This window comes from Coccinella septempunctata, chromosome 7 (assembly GCF_907165205.1).
Source record: "Coccinella septempunctata chromosome 7, icCocSept1.1, whole genome shotgun sequence".
Classification (NCBI taxonomy): Eukaryota; Metazoa; Arthropoda; class Insecta; order Coleoptera; family Coccinellidae; genus Coccinella; species Coccinella septempunctata.
The window spans coordinates 6,123,621-6,139,452 of record NC_058195.1 but is presented as its reverse complement, the minus strand read 5'-3'; the positions used below and the strand labels follow the sequence as shown (position 1 = coordinate 6,139,452).

The 15,832-nt window shown below is 36.1% G+C and overlaps 2 protein-coding genes across 2 annotated transcripts; one reads left to right on the top strand and one right to left on the bottom strand.

Moving 5' to 3' along the window:
- Window positions 1-6,159: 6,159 nt before the first annotated feature.
- On the bottom strand, window positions 6,160-7,809 carry LOC123316522 (39S ribosomal protein L38, mitochondrial). Its single transcript, XM_044902636.1, has 2 exons — window positions 7,560-7,809; window positions 6,160-7,504 (listed from the first exon to the last, which is right to left on the bottom strand). Exons 1-2 carry the CDS (start codon window positions 7,705-7,707, stop codon window positions 6,432-6,434), a joined length of 1,221 nt encoding a protein of 406 aa, XP_044758571.1. The 5' UTR covers window positions 7,708-7,809; the 3' UTR covers window positions 6,160-6,431.
- Window positions 7,810-8,927: 1,118 nt separating this feature from the next.
- LOC123316906 (major royal jelly protein 1-like) lies at window positions 8,928-15,710 on the top strand. The gene is made up of 7 exons (XM_044903181.1): window positions 8,928-9,112; window positions 12,688-12,823; window positions 13,090-13,339; window positions 14,408-14,630; window positions 14,877-15,063; window positions 15,126-15,320; window positions 15,469-15,710. The coding sequence occupies exons 2-7, from the start codon at window positions 12,693-12,695 to the stop codon at window positions 15,659-15,661; spliced, it is 1,179 nt and encodes a 392-aa protein (XP_044759116.1). The 5' UTR covers window positions 8,928-9,112; window positions 12,688-12,692; the 3' UTR covers window positions 15,662-15,710.
- Window positions 15,711-15,832: the final 122 nt, after the last annotated feature.

The following is a 15,832-nucleotide window of genomic DNA, read 5'->3' as shown; positions in this document are numbered from 1 at the left end:
GGACATGAGAAAAATTGCTGGAAAATACATCCCCAAATGTTTGAATGTTGACCAAAATCGTGCAAGGGTAGAAGCATCGCGTTCGATCTCTGCTCGACTTGAAAATGATGTAGACTTCTTGAACCGAATTGTTACTATGGATGAGACTTGGGTACATTTCTACGATCCAGAAACAAAGCAACAATTGATGGAATAGCGACACTCTGGTTCTCCAAGACCTAAGAAGTTTCGTGTCCAAAAATCTGCTGGATAATTCTTGCTTCAGTTTTTTGTGATTGCCATGAAGTAATCATGATTGATTTTTTGGATAAGGTTAGAAAGAGATGATTCTCTTTCCTCAACTGAAAAAAGTTAAAAGGTCGTAAATTTTCTTCCAACGAGGAGATAATAAAAGCCTGGGAGGTCTGGTTTGCAGAGCAAGAAGAAACACTTTTTTTGAAAGGTCTAGAGACGTTGCAGGTTCGCTGTAATGACTGTATCCAATTAAGAGGAGTGTTTGTTGAGTGAAAAATATTTTGACATTGAAATTTTGTTAGGTTCTATAGTAGGCTGAGAATTTTTCAATATATCCTCGTATTTTCTAGAAGAGCAACTTTTCATGTAATAAATCTCGAAATTTCATCAGTGGAACCGTTTCTTTAGTAGACCTTATATTTTCTTTTGTGAAATTTCAATAATTGGTGCACAAATTCAAAGCAACTATTCGTAATTGCCCCAAATCTATCATCATTTCCTCTCCAAGAGATCCATTAAACATGATTGACAGCTCTGGGCTTGTGCCGGCTCACCATATGTACGAAAAAATTCAAAATACAATGGGGATAACGTAATTATAACGATTATCGAAATTGTAGGGTTGAGGCTTCGGCCTCAGGCCACAGGCACTGTATCGTTACAATACCTGAACGTAACGGCCAATTGGAATCTTTTTCACGATCTAAATCGTTCAGAAAACGTGTTCGACGTCCAGGAAAACGCGCCCGTTCTGGATCTGATAAAATTGGAACAAGGTGTGATTTTTCGATCGGATTTTATGGTGCATGCGGAGTGCGATAGGATATTTTCTTAGTGGGAACTATTCATTTTCGAGATGAAGAAGGTGAGATACAAAGCAGGCTATAGAATCCTCAACATCTGCTTCTTTTGTTTTACTAGCTCAAGAATCTAACCGTAGGAGTGATTTTTCTCTGAGAAAGTTGAAGGGTTATCCGAGAAATTTCATGAATTCGAGATATATTGAAAAATTCTTACGCTACTGTAGAAACAAACAAAATTTCAATGTCAAAATATTTAATTACTCAACATGTTCCCCTCTTAATTGGATACATTTATTACAGCGAACCTGCAACGTGTCTTTTTTTCAAAAAAAATGTTTCTTCTTGCTCTGCAAACCAGACCTCCACAGCTTTTATTACCTCCTCGTTGGAAGAAAATTGACGACCTTTTAAACTTTTTTTCAGTTGAGGAAAGAGATGATAGTCGGATGGAGCCAAATCTGGTGAACAAAGGAGGTGTTCTAATAATTCAAACCCTAAATCACGAATTTCTTGCATGGCAACATGAGATTTGTGTGCATGAGCTTTCCGTGTCTTTTCTATTTAATTTTTTCCCTTACAGTGGTCAGTAATGTCGAACAGTAATCTCTGGTTATTGTTCTACCCTTATCCAAAAAATTAATCATGGTTACTCCATGACAATCCCAAAAAACTGAAGCAAGAACTTTTCCAGCAGATTTTTGGACACGAAACTTCTTAGGTCTTGGAGAACCAGATGTGTCCCTTTCTTAGGTCTTAGTAACTCTGCATAATCTCCACCATACCGGAAAGCCAAAATGATTTGGGAAAGGGTCATAAGAAAACTATTATTCTGCCGATAGAGAAGTGGTACAAAAAGGGTAGCAGACTATGCTAAACTTTTTCTACAAACATAAAGGAAGAAAGTTGAGTGGAGAAACAACCGCCTGGTATCAGAATACCCATCTAGTTTTCAAACGTTTCAAGAAACGATCATTTTTATCTGGACGACCGGCACATACCATATTGTTGGAGATAGCGGCTTCGCGCTAGGTTCAAAGGGACCCATAAAAATTATATCATGATCTGGAGAGCGGCCTGCTTTTTCTCATTCAAAAATAGTTGTTGTCTCCCCGCTCACGATCAGGGGATATGACACTATTCATAAGCGCTTGGCAGATACCATTTTTCAAAGGCTGATCTAGATACCTAGGGATTTGTAGAATTTTATCTGGAGTCCGTGTTCGAGATCATTAATTTGGTTGTTAAGCTGGTACCAGATGGAGGCAACAAAAAGTTACTATTTATAAGGACCTCATGAACACGTGATGACAGGGGAATTAGTTGATGTTTGTCAGGAATTATATCAACATAGCGGCCTCCATTGAAGAAATTGCATGAAATGGAATTTATATTCACTAAACTAAAGTTGATAGACAGTACGGTAGATTCGGGTAACTTGGGACAGTCCTGTAACTTGGGACAATTACCCCCTTGCAGATTTCTTTGTTTCTTACCATTTATGAGTGAACGTACAAACTTATAAGATTGTGTAGCGTCTTTTCGGTTAGTTTAACAATTAATTCCTGTTGAGTTTGCCGTGACCAGAGCGTTTGAATTGACAGGAAAAATTAACGAATTCAGGAGAGTAAAAGCGCGTTTTTTTATGGCCCTTATATACTTTGTAGTGTCCTATACTTTGTGCATGTGTAATTTTTTTTCTGTATACGTGGGATATTGGGATATTAGATATGTCATAGAAAAAGGTTGTTTACAAATCAAACGGCAACACGGATCTCATTAATTTATTTTGTTGTTTCATAGGGTGACTTGGGACAATGCCGAATATATACAAGCGACGCATTGGCAGCAGGAAATATGCCCATTTTTGGCAGGATATTATTATTTACGTCATTTCCACAAAGAAATCACCAAAGAATGAAAGAAATCAAAGTTTCCTCGTTTAGTTTAGTTTTTTTTATATTTGAGGTACAATATATTTACTTTCGCTGTAATAAGGGTTTATCATTTAATTTCCTTACCGAATTTCAACTATATAATCACAAATTCTATTTTCAAAACTATACACCGTCTCAAGTCACCTATTTCATTTGAGAGTTGAGAAATCAAATGATTTTAAATTGTGTCCCAAGCCTCCCAAATCGGTGAGTGACTTGAGACAAGTATATTTTATTTTTTTTTAATTTATATCCGAATTCTGAAGCTTGGTATATATCCTAATCAATAGTCTGAGTCATTAAGCATATTCTTATCTCTTTTTCATATAAAAATAGGTCACCGTTTTGAAAATATGACAAGTTGAATTCAACAAACGTCCCAAGTCGACCGAATCTTCGTTTGAATACTTTTTCGAATTGATTTTAGAGCCAAACATCTGAAAACCAGCAAAACTTTTGAAAGAGTCAAATTTCAAACAGTCAAAATAACATCCAAGTGTACAAACTACCTATCTTCCTATATTGAACTACTTTATGCCACCATGAATATTGTTGAACCCACGAACCTTGATACCTGAAGGACCATTCACACTGGGAACCGCAACTTTTACATTCAAACTTCGAGGATACAACAACTGATCTACCATTCCTATTTTTCATGCGAAAGACCGTCTACAGGTGATACGCCTGGTATATTTCAGGCATAATGAAAAGGTCCTATGCGAAATTAGAGACAGTAGCATTTCTCACGATACTTTTCAGACACACTATACGTGCTAGTCAACCCTTCGTTTACCCCGATTTGTACGGGATGCTGAAAACAGGTGAACTTGTGGGAGGGTGAGAAAGTCTTCCTTGAACATTTCTCATATTTGTTTAGGTATATCTGAAGTGGGTCATACCTAAGAGTTCTACTTCAGAAGGTTGAATGGGAATGGGGTACAGTTAATAAATCAGCGTTTGAGTTGCTGGTTAGCTTTGTTTTAAATGCACTTGTTATGAAATATTGAAAATAAAAGAATGTAACACTTGCATTTTACACTGAGGTTGGCTTATTTGAAACAATATTTACTATAAGAATGACTACAAGAAATCATTATGGGACTCTTATCATTTTCTAGCGCATATTTAAGGCACTTTGTGATGTGCCAAACAAAAAAACAGATATGCTAGTTGGTTGAAAAGAATTTAAAATTATTTTTTCAGGTCATTTTAATTTGGAGCGTTTATTGTTTGAAGTTGCTGTACCAGTTATTGGAACTTTTCTCAAAACCTATATAGTTTATAATGAGATAATTTTCAATTCATGATTAATAGAAATAACCAGAGTAAAATTACAGGAAATAGCAGAGAAAAATTGTGAGAACATTACAGACTATTATGCATTATCATTCATCATTGAACATTAATAAAATCATTGGTATTATCAATAGTGATCGACTTCTTTTTCATAACGCAACTGAGTTGCTTGAAAACACCACGAATCCTATAAAGACTCTAACAGCCAATATACACCTAGAATAGACCTAGATTAACTGGCATTAAGAAAAGAAACTCGCAGATTTATGATTACTCATCTTAGATACATTCACTTAAAATTGAGTGTTTCAAACCCCTTCTTACTTCACTCCATAGACAAAGCAGAAGTCAGGGTTAGAAAGAGTTTGTCTGAATTTTGATCAGAGTTTAAGGTGAAATTGGGCCTTGTTTTCGTTTTCATATATATAGCTACCTCCGTTACTGAGCAGCCTGTAAGAGTGTGAACTATTACCTGAAAGTGAAAAATATCAAAAAAACGTGTGAGTGTCACAAAAGCTGTTATATTTCTCTCTCCTTATTGAGAGACGTAAATCATAATTATATTAGGTCCAAAACCATAGTACCATTTCTGTTTCCATTGACTATAACAGAAAGTCATAGTACACATTGGACTGGAGACTGAACTCAAAAGTTTCTCATTCTTGTTGAAACGTTGGCATCTTCACGCTTCTCTGCAACCTTTCATGATTTCATTCAGAAACGCATACTTATAGGAATGCAAAACAACTTGAAATTCTTGCTTGAGTGATCCAAGTGATAAATCAATATTTTCGACAATACTTATAAAGATATCTAGATCTGCATTCACTTTTCGCTCCCCTGGAAAGGTTGCTTTATTTGACTATGACAAAGGTGAGGGTCTATTAAGGGTTTTAGGAGTCACTTTGGCTATTCAACCTCGAATCATTAAACTAATTCGATTGTAACGCCCGATAAAACATGTGTGACATGGGACGTTATGGTTTTTTGAGAGCGTTCGTGAATATCCCTTGTTCTCTTGCAGTTTGAAAGGAATGTGTAGTTTTGGATGAAAAAGATATCAGACATTCGATGTCATAGTCCGAAAAATGATGAATCAATTCGTTTCATGTTGACTTAACCGCCGAGTGTTGTAAGATCTAGGTCCAGCTCTATTCCATTTTGCCGTTTAAAGATGACATTATTCAACCAATAGCAACAAGGGTGAGTTGAGATTTATCCACTCAGAGAATTAAGTCGACTATTTGTGATTGGAAATATTTTTTGTCACACTTTTCGTCCGTAAACACTTTTCTTCCGCTGTTTGTCGCTTAGATACAAATAGAAGAGTTGTCCTTGAATAAATTTCAAACTGCTGCCATCTCTGCAAAGTCAACAGATTAATATCCGCCTAGCTAGGTGGTATTCAGGCAACTAATAATACATTATAGTGTATTCATGTTCATTCTCGAATTACTACTCAAAATTGAATTGAACAAAAATGCGAGCTTCTTGAGTGAACTATTTGGCGTTACTAAGCTAAACCAAACGGTCTATTCATTTGACTGATATATTAAAATGATATGTTCATGAGAAAAATTGTAACTTCACTGTTCAAACCTGAAAGAACCTATCCTTTAATATTCAAAATCTTTCTGTTATATTTTCATCAAACAATGATTCGTTACTCAGATTTTTCCTAATAAACTATCTGAAAACTCTAATTAATTGCTGAGTTCTGTTGAAGACCACATTCAACTTCATTGAAAAAAATCAATGAAGAGAATCAGGGGTGGACTATGAGGTAGGCCTTTAAAAAATCAGGTATCAGCCACCTCAAATCTTGAAACCAGTGTTTCAGCCTATTGATATCAGTTATTTTAATTAATTTCTTCAATAAATTCAACACATTTTTCTAAGATGATTAATTCATTTATTCAATCAATATTTTTATTTTCAGCAGAATACAGTGTGTTCAATTCTTACATCACATTAACTCTGATGATATTCATTCTTTCATAAATTTTCTTTAAATTTACAAAGTTAATGAAATAGAAATTAAAGGACAGGTATAGTACAATATTCAATTCATCAACTGAATTTAAATACAAAAGTTAGGTTCACTGAAACATAATTCAAAATGAGGAAATTTTCTCTAGAAGCATATATACATTATTTTTATTCATTCAATGTCATTAATTCTACCCCATTTAAGCCTAGACTTTGTAATTTCCAATTTCAACCATGAAGGTATGTATTGTTTGCTCCATGGTTCTGCATTAGGAAATGGAAGAGGAGTTGATAGATCTTTGAATGGATGCACTTTCTGCATCTTCCTCTCAAGAAATTCTTTGTTGATTTTTTTGGGATCTCTGTATTTATCCATGTACAGATTGAAGGGCATGCGTAAGGGGAACCATTCCTGAGGACGAATGTAGGGTGGCTCAAAATCATATTCAAACCTAGGCTCCTTCATTTGTAATTTATCATGATAAAAATCTTTCAGTGATGCCTCCCAATGAGATTGAAAGAATGCTAGGCCTGCTGGTGTCATATGATCCTGATGCTGTCTATAAAACTCTAGAGTAGAGAAAGTTCTTGCTTGTAAATCATAATCGCTAATATCATTACATCTCAAATTGGAAAAGTCAATTCTTTTGTCTTGTTTATACAAAACGAATGCAAATCTATGGTACCCAGTACCTTTAGGTGGGAAGGGTTGTAAATAATTAACTATAGTTTCACCTCCCTCTATATTTGCCTCTGGAATATTACCGACAAACCAGTGCACATATTCCTTCTCACTTTCAGTAAAATGTCCATCAAGATTGGTTAAGATTAATGTCCATAAAGTATCTTTTTCACAGACAAAACTCAATTGAGGTTTCTCTTGGGCATCACTAGGTTTAATCGTATTACCATAGTATACTGGGTGTAAAACATCACCAGAAGAAAATGAGACATTTAAAGCTACTTTTGGATTGAAGTAGGCGTCTCCATAAAGGTCTCTGAATATACCATAGTGATCGGCAATAGTTTTTATAAACTGTGGTGCTACTGTTGCTGACCATTCTTTGTAAGTTTCATCCAAATCAATCCTCAATGTTTTATTCCTAGATTCCTTTTCCATTTTCATATTTTGTCGGACATTTTTCAGAAATTCTATTTGTTTTTGCTTAGTTTTCTCACTCGGTCTACCTAACGGTAATCCTATGTCAATGCGTCTGGACAGTTCAGGGTCTTTATAATTGAGTTCTAGAATAATAGAAATAGTAGAATGTAAAAATTTCACATATATCAGGTTTTTCACCTTCTAATCTTTGATCAATGCTTCGCGCTTTGCCTGGAGGTTTTCCTCTTATATGATGTCCATATCTTTTTGGACATATTTGAAGCCCAATAGCGGTTTTCAGTACTAAATTGGAAAAGCGAAAGTGATGCAGAGAGGGTAGACTCATCTTATTCAAGAGTCATTTAAGAATTAAGATCAGGTAAATCAGGTTGTCTCCGTTTAGGTTTAAAATGTTATATTTGACATTTGATATGTGAGGTTATCCACATGACATATGATCACTCATTTATGGTTAACCAAAGAGATACAGCAAATTCTTTGTTGTTAGTGTTAGTCTTAGGTTTCTGGGTCACTTTCACTGTGGGAGAGAAAGAAAACTATGAAGAGTAGAAAGAAAGAAAATATCGTTGCTTACAGACCTCCGTGCCTGAAATATGTATCAATCATGAAGGTAGATAAACTTCCTTTATCTCCATGGTACCAATGAATAGTTCATGTTTTAGCCCATAGGTGGGCTGACGTTCGGAGGGGTTTTTGATTCAAACTAGGTAGCTGAGTGTACACATGCTCAATATGTCTTAATTAATGTTGAATATGTTTCAATTAAATACCTGTTTTATAATTTTGACCACAGCCTTCTGAACTATAGCCTCTAAACAAACTATAGCCTCTAAACAAACATTTTTGAAGAATTTGCACAAGAAAATCAGAAAAAGATTCGAATTAATGGTTATTTGCGAAATTTTTTTCGATGAAAAATGAGAGCTGATACGAATCTTCATCTGATTTTCAGTTCTCATCCATAAAAGCCTGAAATCAACGACTTATCTAGAAAAAATCGATATTATTCGTCATCTTTTCATGATATAGAAATGAATGTTACACGAAAACCTTACCTACTCAACTTAATTCAGAAAAAGCTGCCCCGGAAACCACCACGCATATCTTTCATATCGATACTTCCCTGTTGGAGAATGTTCCGGAAAAGCTGAGGGCTTCTAGACTTTTCCGCGTTGAACGCAATGTTTTTCAGCGGCTCGAAGAGACTGTAGCACAGTGGCGTATTCAGAAGATTCGTATGTTACAATACAAATAAACTGAATACTTTCACATCAATAATTTTGATGAGGAAGGATCTTCTCATCATTTCATACTGAAAATGAACCTAAAGTTCTTCTTCGTCTAATTTTTGTTGAGCTTAAGAAGAACGACTGCATGATTTCAGATTCATTTTGAATCTTCCACATCTGGTTCGCTAGGTTCAATTCATCTCGCGTACGAAAAGAGAAAAGAGGTGTTTTTTTATCAGTGCATATATCAAATGCTAGGTGTACGGAATAGGATTAGTTTCGCGGGTGTGTCACGCACCGTGACAACCTTCGAGGTCGTTCCCCAAGAGGGGGTAGAGAAAGCACTTAGATACTGAATTACATGTATATTCAGATAAGTGAAACATTAAACGGATATTTCAAATCGAAAGGTTCTGATTGATCGCGAACACGCCTCTAGTGTTCTAAGAATTGCCGGATCTTTTTGTGCGACAGTGGTTACATTCAAGAACATTTTTTGGGGTGAGTATTATTTTTTTACTGAAAAAGCAGAAGCTGAGTCATGTTAAATACCTTTAGATTCGTTTGATCCAGGGCCAAACACAATTGCTAGAAAAAATTGTTAGCATTATGTGGTTGATCGGAAAATTAAGTATGAATCAGAAGTGAGTTAATATAATTCAAGAGAACTCGTAAGTTTCCATTCACCAATTTTCAAGGACACCGCAGATTCATGGAAGAAAACGCAGAGAACGATTTTTAATTTTTTCTGCAACAAAAATGTTAACTGTTAAATAAACAGTAATTCTTTTCAAGCGAAATTTATTATTATCATTGTATTTTCAACAAGTCAAAATTCAACTCCACCCTTGCTCATTTTCTCCTTTGAAACCTCAACGATGAAAGAAAAAATGCCTATGTTTTATCACGAAGGGCCGAATTAAACTGCAGTTGTCGCTTTTGTTCACTTAAACGACCTCAGAATAACCAAAAAATGGATTTTTTCCTGTTTGGTATTTCTTAATATCATATTTCCATTTGCCATCGGAGGCAAACCATCGAACATGAGTTGAATCACAAGAGTCGCCTATGAAACAACTCATAAGTGTCACTTATGGGACGATGCACAAGTGTCATCTGTGCCCTACGACTCACAAGTGCCACTTGTGAGACGAAGCAAAAGTGTCATCTGTGTCCGTCGCATAAGTGTCACCTATGTGACGATCGATGATCAGAGAAAATTTACATCGAATTTCGAAGGTAAAGTTTCGAGTCGTTTTTCTTCCAAGGAAAATTATCGCAGTTCTGAATGTGATGGATATTCAAAAAGAGCACCTCTTCTAGTAATAAATCTGAGAATTTCATTCATTTCGGCACAACCGTTTGGTCTTGAGGAGGTTTCAACTGACCCCATCTTTTTGGGAATTTTTAGATGGTCAACTTGCGAGTAGTTTTTCTTCCAGGAAAATTATCGCAGGTCTAAATGTGATACATATTCTGAAAAAGCAATTCTTCTAGTACAAAATCTGAGAATTTTATCCATTTCGGCACAACCGTTCGGTCTTGAGGAAGTTTCAACTGACCCCATCTTTTTGGGGATTTTTCGATGGGCAACTTGCGAGTAGTTTTTCTTCCAGAAAAATTATCGCACGTCTATATGTGATACATATTCTGAAAGAGCAACTCTTCTAGTAAAAAATCTGAGAATTTCATCCATTTCGGCACAACCGTTCGGTCTTGAGGAAGTTTCAACTGACCCCATCTTTTTGGGGATTTTTCGATGGTCAACTTGCGAGTAGTTTTTCTTCCAGAAAAATTATCGCACGTCTAAATGTGATACATATTCTGAAAGAGCAACTCTTCTAGTAAAAAATCTGAGAATTTCATCCATTTCGGCACAACCGTTCGGTCTTGAGGAAGTTTCAACTGACACCATCTTTTTGGGAATTTTTCGATGGTCAACTTGCGAGTAGTTTTTCTTCCAGGAAAATTATCGCAGATCAAAATGTGATACATATTCTGAAAGATCAACTCCTCTAGTAAAAAATCTGAGAATTTCATTCATTTCCGCACAACCGCTCGGTCTTGAGGAAGTTTCAACTGACCCCACCTTTTTGGGAATTTTTCGATGGTCAACTTGCGAGTAGTTTTTCTTCCAGGAAAATTATCGCACATCTAAAAGTGATACATATTCTGAAAGATCAACTCTTCTAGTGAAAAATCTGAGAATTTCATCCATTTCCGCACAACCGCTCGGTCTTGAGGAAGTTTCAACTGACCCCACCTTTTTGGGAATTTTTCGATGGTCAAATTGCGAGTAGTTTTTCTTCCAGGAAAATTATCGCAGATCTAAATGTGATACATATTCTAAAAGAGCAACTCATCTAGTAATAAATCTGAGAATTTCATTCATTTCGGCACAACCGTTCGGTCTTGAGGAACTTTTAATTGATTTCATCTTTTGGGAATTCATGAAGATGGGAAGATATGGATACAAGGCAGTGGTGATATTTCGTTGGATACAAATGTTGGTTTGCATGATTGCATAATGAACCTAGTGTTAAAGAAATATTAGTTTTTTACATGAAACATCAGTATGAGCCGACCAGCGTAGATTCCTGTCTATATGAATTCAAAGAAATGTCGTACAATCTACTTAGGTTGTTATAGTATCTTAAAAATCTAACTTTAGAAGATCACTCTTATAGTTACGCAGGCCAAAATGCAAAAAGACCGTTTACCTACTTGTGTAATAAACCTTGCACAAGGAACCTATAATTATTCAGCTAATTATTGTGCTAGATCGATTATGCTCACAAAAAATAACTTTGATTGAGTGTAGATTTTTAGAGAGAACTATTTTTAATGAAATGACACCTTGACAACCTATCTATAGGCCGCTGCAAATTTATGTGCATACACTATGTCAATCATGACTAATGAATGCACAAGTTCTAGCCCAGAGCTGTATTGACCATATATCCTGCAAAAAAACATTTCAACTTAACTAGCCAAAGAACCGTCTACATTATGGAGAAATTCTTGCAAATTATCCAGTTTATCTGCAACAATGGCAATGTCATTAGCATAGCGTATATTTTTTATAAGTGTTCCGTTTGTTTTGATCGCTTTCGTTTGTTCATGTAGCGCTGCCTATCTGTTTGGCTTATTCTTTTCAGCGTTCCTACCAGCAGTAATCGAACAGGCCTACAGAAGGCGAAGAAAAAAATGTATATCATAATCTCCAAAGCAGTTGAATAAAACATCCATATGATGATGGTCTTGCTCAAGATTGAATCTTTAAATAGATTGAATAGGTTGATAGCGTTTTTGGCACAAGTTTCGTGTTCAAAACCTCATACATATTTGATGGATAGGTCTGAAGCAATGATATATCGTGATTTCTCACCAATCAGGGTACTAATCAAACGGTTTCCACACCAACTAGAGTACGACGGTTATTTGTCTGAGAACATTATCGAGTATTTTTTTCAGCAGTTGAATGATGGTGGAACATTATTGCGTAAACGGAATGTTCTTTTACCTTACAATAGACAACATTCACTTTTCTTTGTGTTTGATATCGCCCAAACCTTGATATTACTTTTCACCGCGTCCTGGTTTGAAACTCCGAAATATTGTTACAGTTTGGAAAATATTCTGAGAAAGAGTTTACAGAATATATTTGTGTGAAAGTGACATGAACACTTGTGCCTCGTCACATGAGTGACACTTGTGTTTCGTCACAAAGATGACACTTGTGCTTCGTCGCATAGATGACACTTGTGCTTCGTCACAAAGATGACACTTGTGCTTCGTCACAAAGATGACACTTGTGCTTCGTCACAGTAAAATCACTGTTTCACGGTCTTGAGAACTTGGGGTTCACCCTCCTTCGCTCGGAACCATCCTGACTTCCAGAAATCGTTCTGTTACCCCTCATTTTCACCTCTTGTTTTGTCCTTTAAGGTCTAGTAAGCCGATACTAGTACAAAAAGATATAGCAAAGGAGGTGCAATAGGAGATCAGAAGTACTCGAGTCACTTCGTAGCGTAGCCAGTATCTGTCTCTCTGTGTAAATTCACGATCTTTTTCAGATACCATGATGGAAAAATTAATGGTCTTAATGACACTTGTACTTAGTACCCATGCCCTGGATTTGAATATTGTGAATCAATGGAATTTCCTTGATTTCAACCTTCCTTATAATTATAGAGGATTAGGTACATTCAGGTGAGTAGTTAATATGTAAATGGATCGTTTCTTTCTAACAATTGTGTATTCAAACTTCGGAGGCTTTCATACACATAATTTCATTAATATCAAGTTTACTAAATTTTACGCCATTTTCAATTTTATAATTCTATACCTTCAAAGTCATTGTTTGATTGCCTGTACAGGGTGTGCTGTTAAATTTGAGATTCTGATTATTGTGAAGAATAATAATCATTGACAGAAAGCCAAGTAAGTCTAATACAATATTTATTTCTTGATTTCAGACCCGAAAATACAGTGTTCACTGGGTTAGAGATAACCCGTGATCGATATTTTTTGGCTATGCCACGTCTAAGGTCCGGAGTTCCAGCAACACTTGCAACAATTCCACGCAATACTCCTCCTGGTTCAAGTCCTATATTGCAGGCTTATCCGGATTGGTCTTTTCATTCTGCTGGTACTGGTAATGTTAGTAGCTGTTCAGAACTTGTCTCTGTCTACAGGATCAGACAAGATTCCTGCGATAGACTTTGGGTGAGTGTCTCCTGTCAAGAGCTTTGAGGGAATTAATGTGCTTCAATGAAATTGGTTCCAATTTTGGCAGTTTCCGAAAAATTCGGGTGACTTGGGACGATTCTGAAATTCAACTTGTTATATTTCAAAACCGGTGACCTATTTTCATGTGAGAAAGAGGTTCAAATATGCTTAATGACTCAGACTATTGACTAGGATATATACCCTGCCTCATAATTCGGATATAAATTCGAAAAAATGAAATATACTTGTCCTAAGTCACTCACCGAGTTGGGACGCTTGGGACACAAGTTAAAATTCAATGATTCCTCAACTCTCAAATGAAATAAGCCGACTTGGGACGGCGTATAGTTTTGAAAAATTAGAATTTGTGATTATATAGTTGAAATTCGGTAAGCAAATTAAATGATAAACCCCTATTACAGCGAAAGTAAATATATTGCAACTCAAATGTAAAAAAACTAAACAAAACGAAGAAACTTTGATTTTTTTCATTCTTTGGTGATTTCTTTGTGGAAATAACGTAAATAATAATATCCTGCGAAAAATCGGCATATTTCCTGCTGCCAATGCGCCGCTTGTATCTATTCGGCATTGTCCCAAGTCACCCTATGAAACAACAAAATAAATGAAGGAGATCCGTGTTGCCGTTTGATTTGTAAACAACCTTGTTTCATGACATATCTAATATCCCAATATCCCACGTATTCAGCAAAAAATTACACATCCACAAAGTGAAATACATGTACAGGACACTAGAAATTATAAGGGCCAAAAGTACGCGTTTTTACTCTCCTGAATTCTTTAATTTTTCCTGTCAATTCAAACGCTCTGGTCACGGCAAACTCAACATGAATTAATTGTTAAACTAACCGAAAAGACGCTACACAATCTTATAACTTGTCCCTTCACTCATAAATGGTAAGAAACAAAGAAATCTGCAAGGGGGGTAATTGTCCTAAGTTACAGGACTGTCCCAAGTCACCCGAATCTACCAGTAGTTGAAATTTCTTTGGAAACTATCCAGGTTACTTATATGAAGATATACTGATGATTCTGTTCTTTAAGGTCTTGGATTCTGGTGTGATGACGTCCTTGGAAGACTTTAGACCAGTGTGTCCACCTAAAATCATGATTTTTGATCTACGCACCGACCGTGTTGTTCGCACTGTTGTCTTTCCAAGGCAAGTCCTGAGACCTAATTCTCTGCTGACAAATCTGGTGATAGACGAGAGCTTGCAGGGTGCTTGTGACAAGGCGTTCGTCTACATTTCCGATACTGCTTCTCCTGGTAAATACATCTATGTTTGAATTTTACATCACACTAGTCAACTCCACAGACGTTGTCCTGCTATGGAACAGTTATGAAATCAATGAATTTTCACTTAAATGGAATGAATTAAAGCTGTTGAAGACATAAACATTTGACTCGACTACAGCGCCACCTAAGCGGCTGAGTCTCTCTCCAAACCATATAAGATTTTCTTCACTAGCGTCCCAGCCAATAGTCACTTTTCTGATCCCATGCTTGTTCTAGGTATCGTTGTATATAATTCTGCCCAAGATACAGCATGGCGACTGATTCATCCAACAATGTATCCAGACCCTGATTTCTCCGATTACACCATACAAGGAGAAACGTTCACACTGATGGATGGAGTTGTAGGACTGGCATTCTCGCCCAAACTTGCTACCTTATACTTCCAACCATTAGCAACTGATAGGTGAATAATTTTAACTTGATCCATTCACCTAATTCTCACTGTCATTGGTCTTACTACTGCAGAATCTACAGTATTCGAACTTCTGCCCTAACAAAAGGACCACCAGCCGAAAATGAAGCATTACCCATTGAAGTTGTAGGAAAGAAGGCATCACAGGGTCTCGGTTTGACAGTTGATGAACGAGATGACACTCTTTATTTCAGTCCCCTCACTGAAACCTCTCTTGCAACATGGAATCCCATTAGCAACAAACAAACGTGAGTTAATTTGATGTCGTACATTACCCTGATCAAAAGTACAGTCTGTCCCAAAGTCGATGCATCTCAGAAACTATAAAACGTAACGTGTATCGACTATTCTCTGTGGTAAACTAACATATAGATGTATAATTTTGCTTTATTTCAGCTTGGCTGCTTTCAGTCCTAAACTTCTTCAGTTTCCTGCAGAAATCAGATGGAGTAATAGAGATGGAAGTATCTACTTATTGTCAACACGTTTTCAGAAATTTTTCTTGAGGAATGTCTCCGCTGGGGAAATAAATTTGCGACTGATTCAACTCCGACCGAATTCTTATAACAAATACCAACAATTTTTGTGAATTTGACATATTTTGTTGAAAGTCTGAAACTTTAAAAACCAAAAATTTTCGACTAAGTGAAGATAATATGTATTTGTTGGTTAAAAATCATTTTTTACGTTCAGGTGGTAATAAAGTTATAATATTTTTTTGAACGTTATTTCTGTTGATAGATGTTCTATGGTTGCTTTC

Bases quoted from the DNA above. Each gene is read 5' to 3' on its own strand.
- LOC123316522 (XM_044902636.1), bottom strand. From the start codon at position 7,707: ATGAGTCTACCCTCTCTGCATCACTTTCGCTTTTCCAATTTAGTACTG. The intron at 7,505-7,559 runs GTGAAAAACCTG...CTATTATTCTAG, and splicing joins CATTGATCAAAGATTAGAAG to AACTCAATTATAAAGACCCT.
- LOC123316906 (XM_044903181.1), top strand. From the start codon at position 12,693: ATGATGGAAAAATTAATGGTCTTAATGACACTTGTACTTAGTACCCAT. The intron at 14,631-14,876 runs GTAAATACATCT...TGCTTGTTCTAG, and splicing joins TTCCGATACTGCTTCTCCTG to GTATCGTTGTATATAATTCT. The intron at 15,321-15,468 runs GTGAGTTAATTT...GCTTTATTTCAG, and splicing joins CCCATTAGCAACAAACAAAC to CTTGGCTGCTTTCAGTCCTA.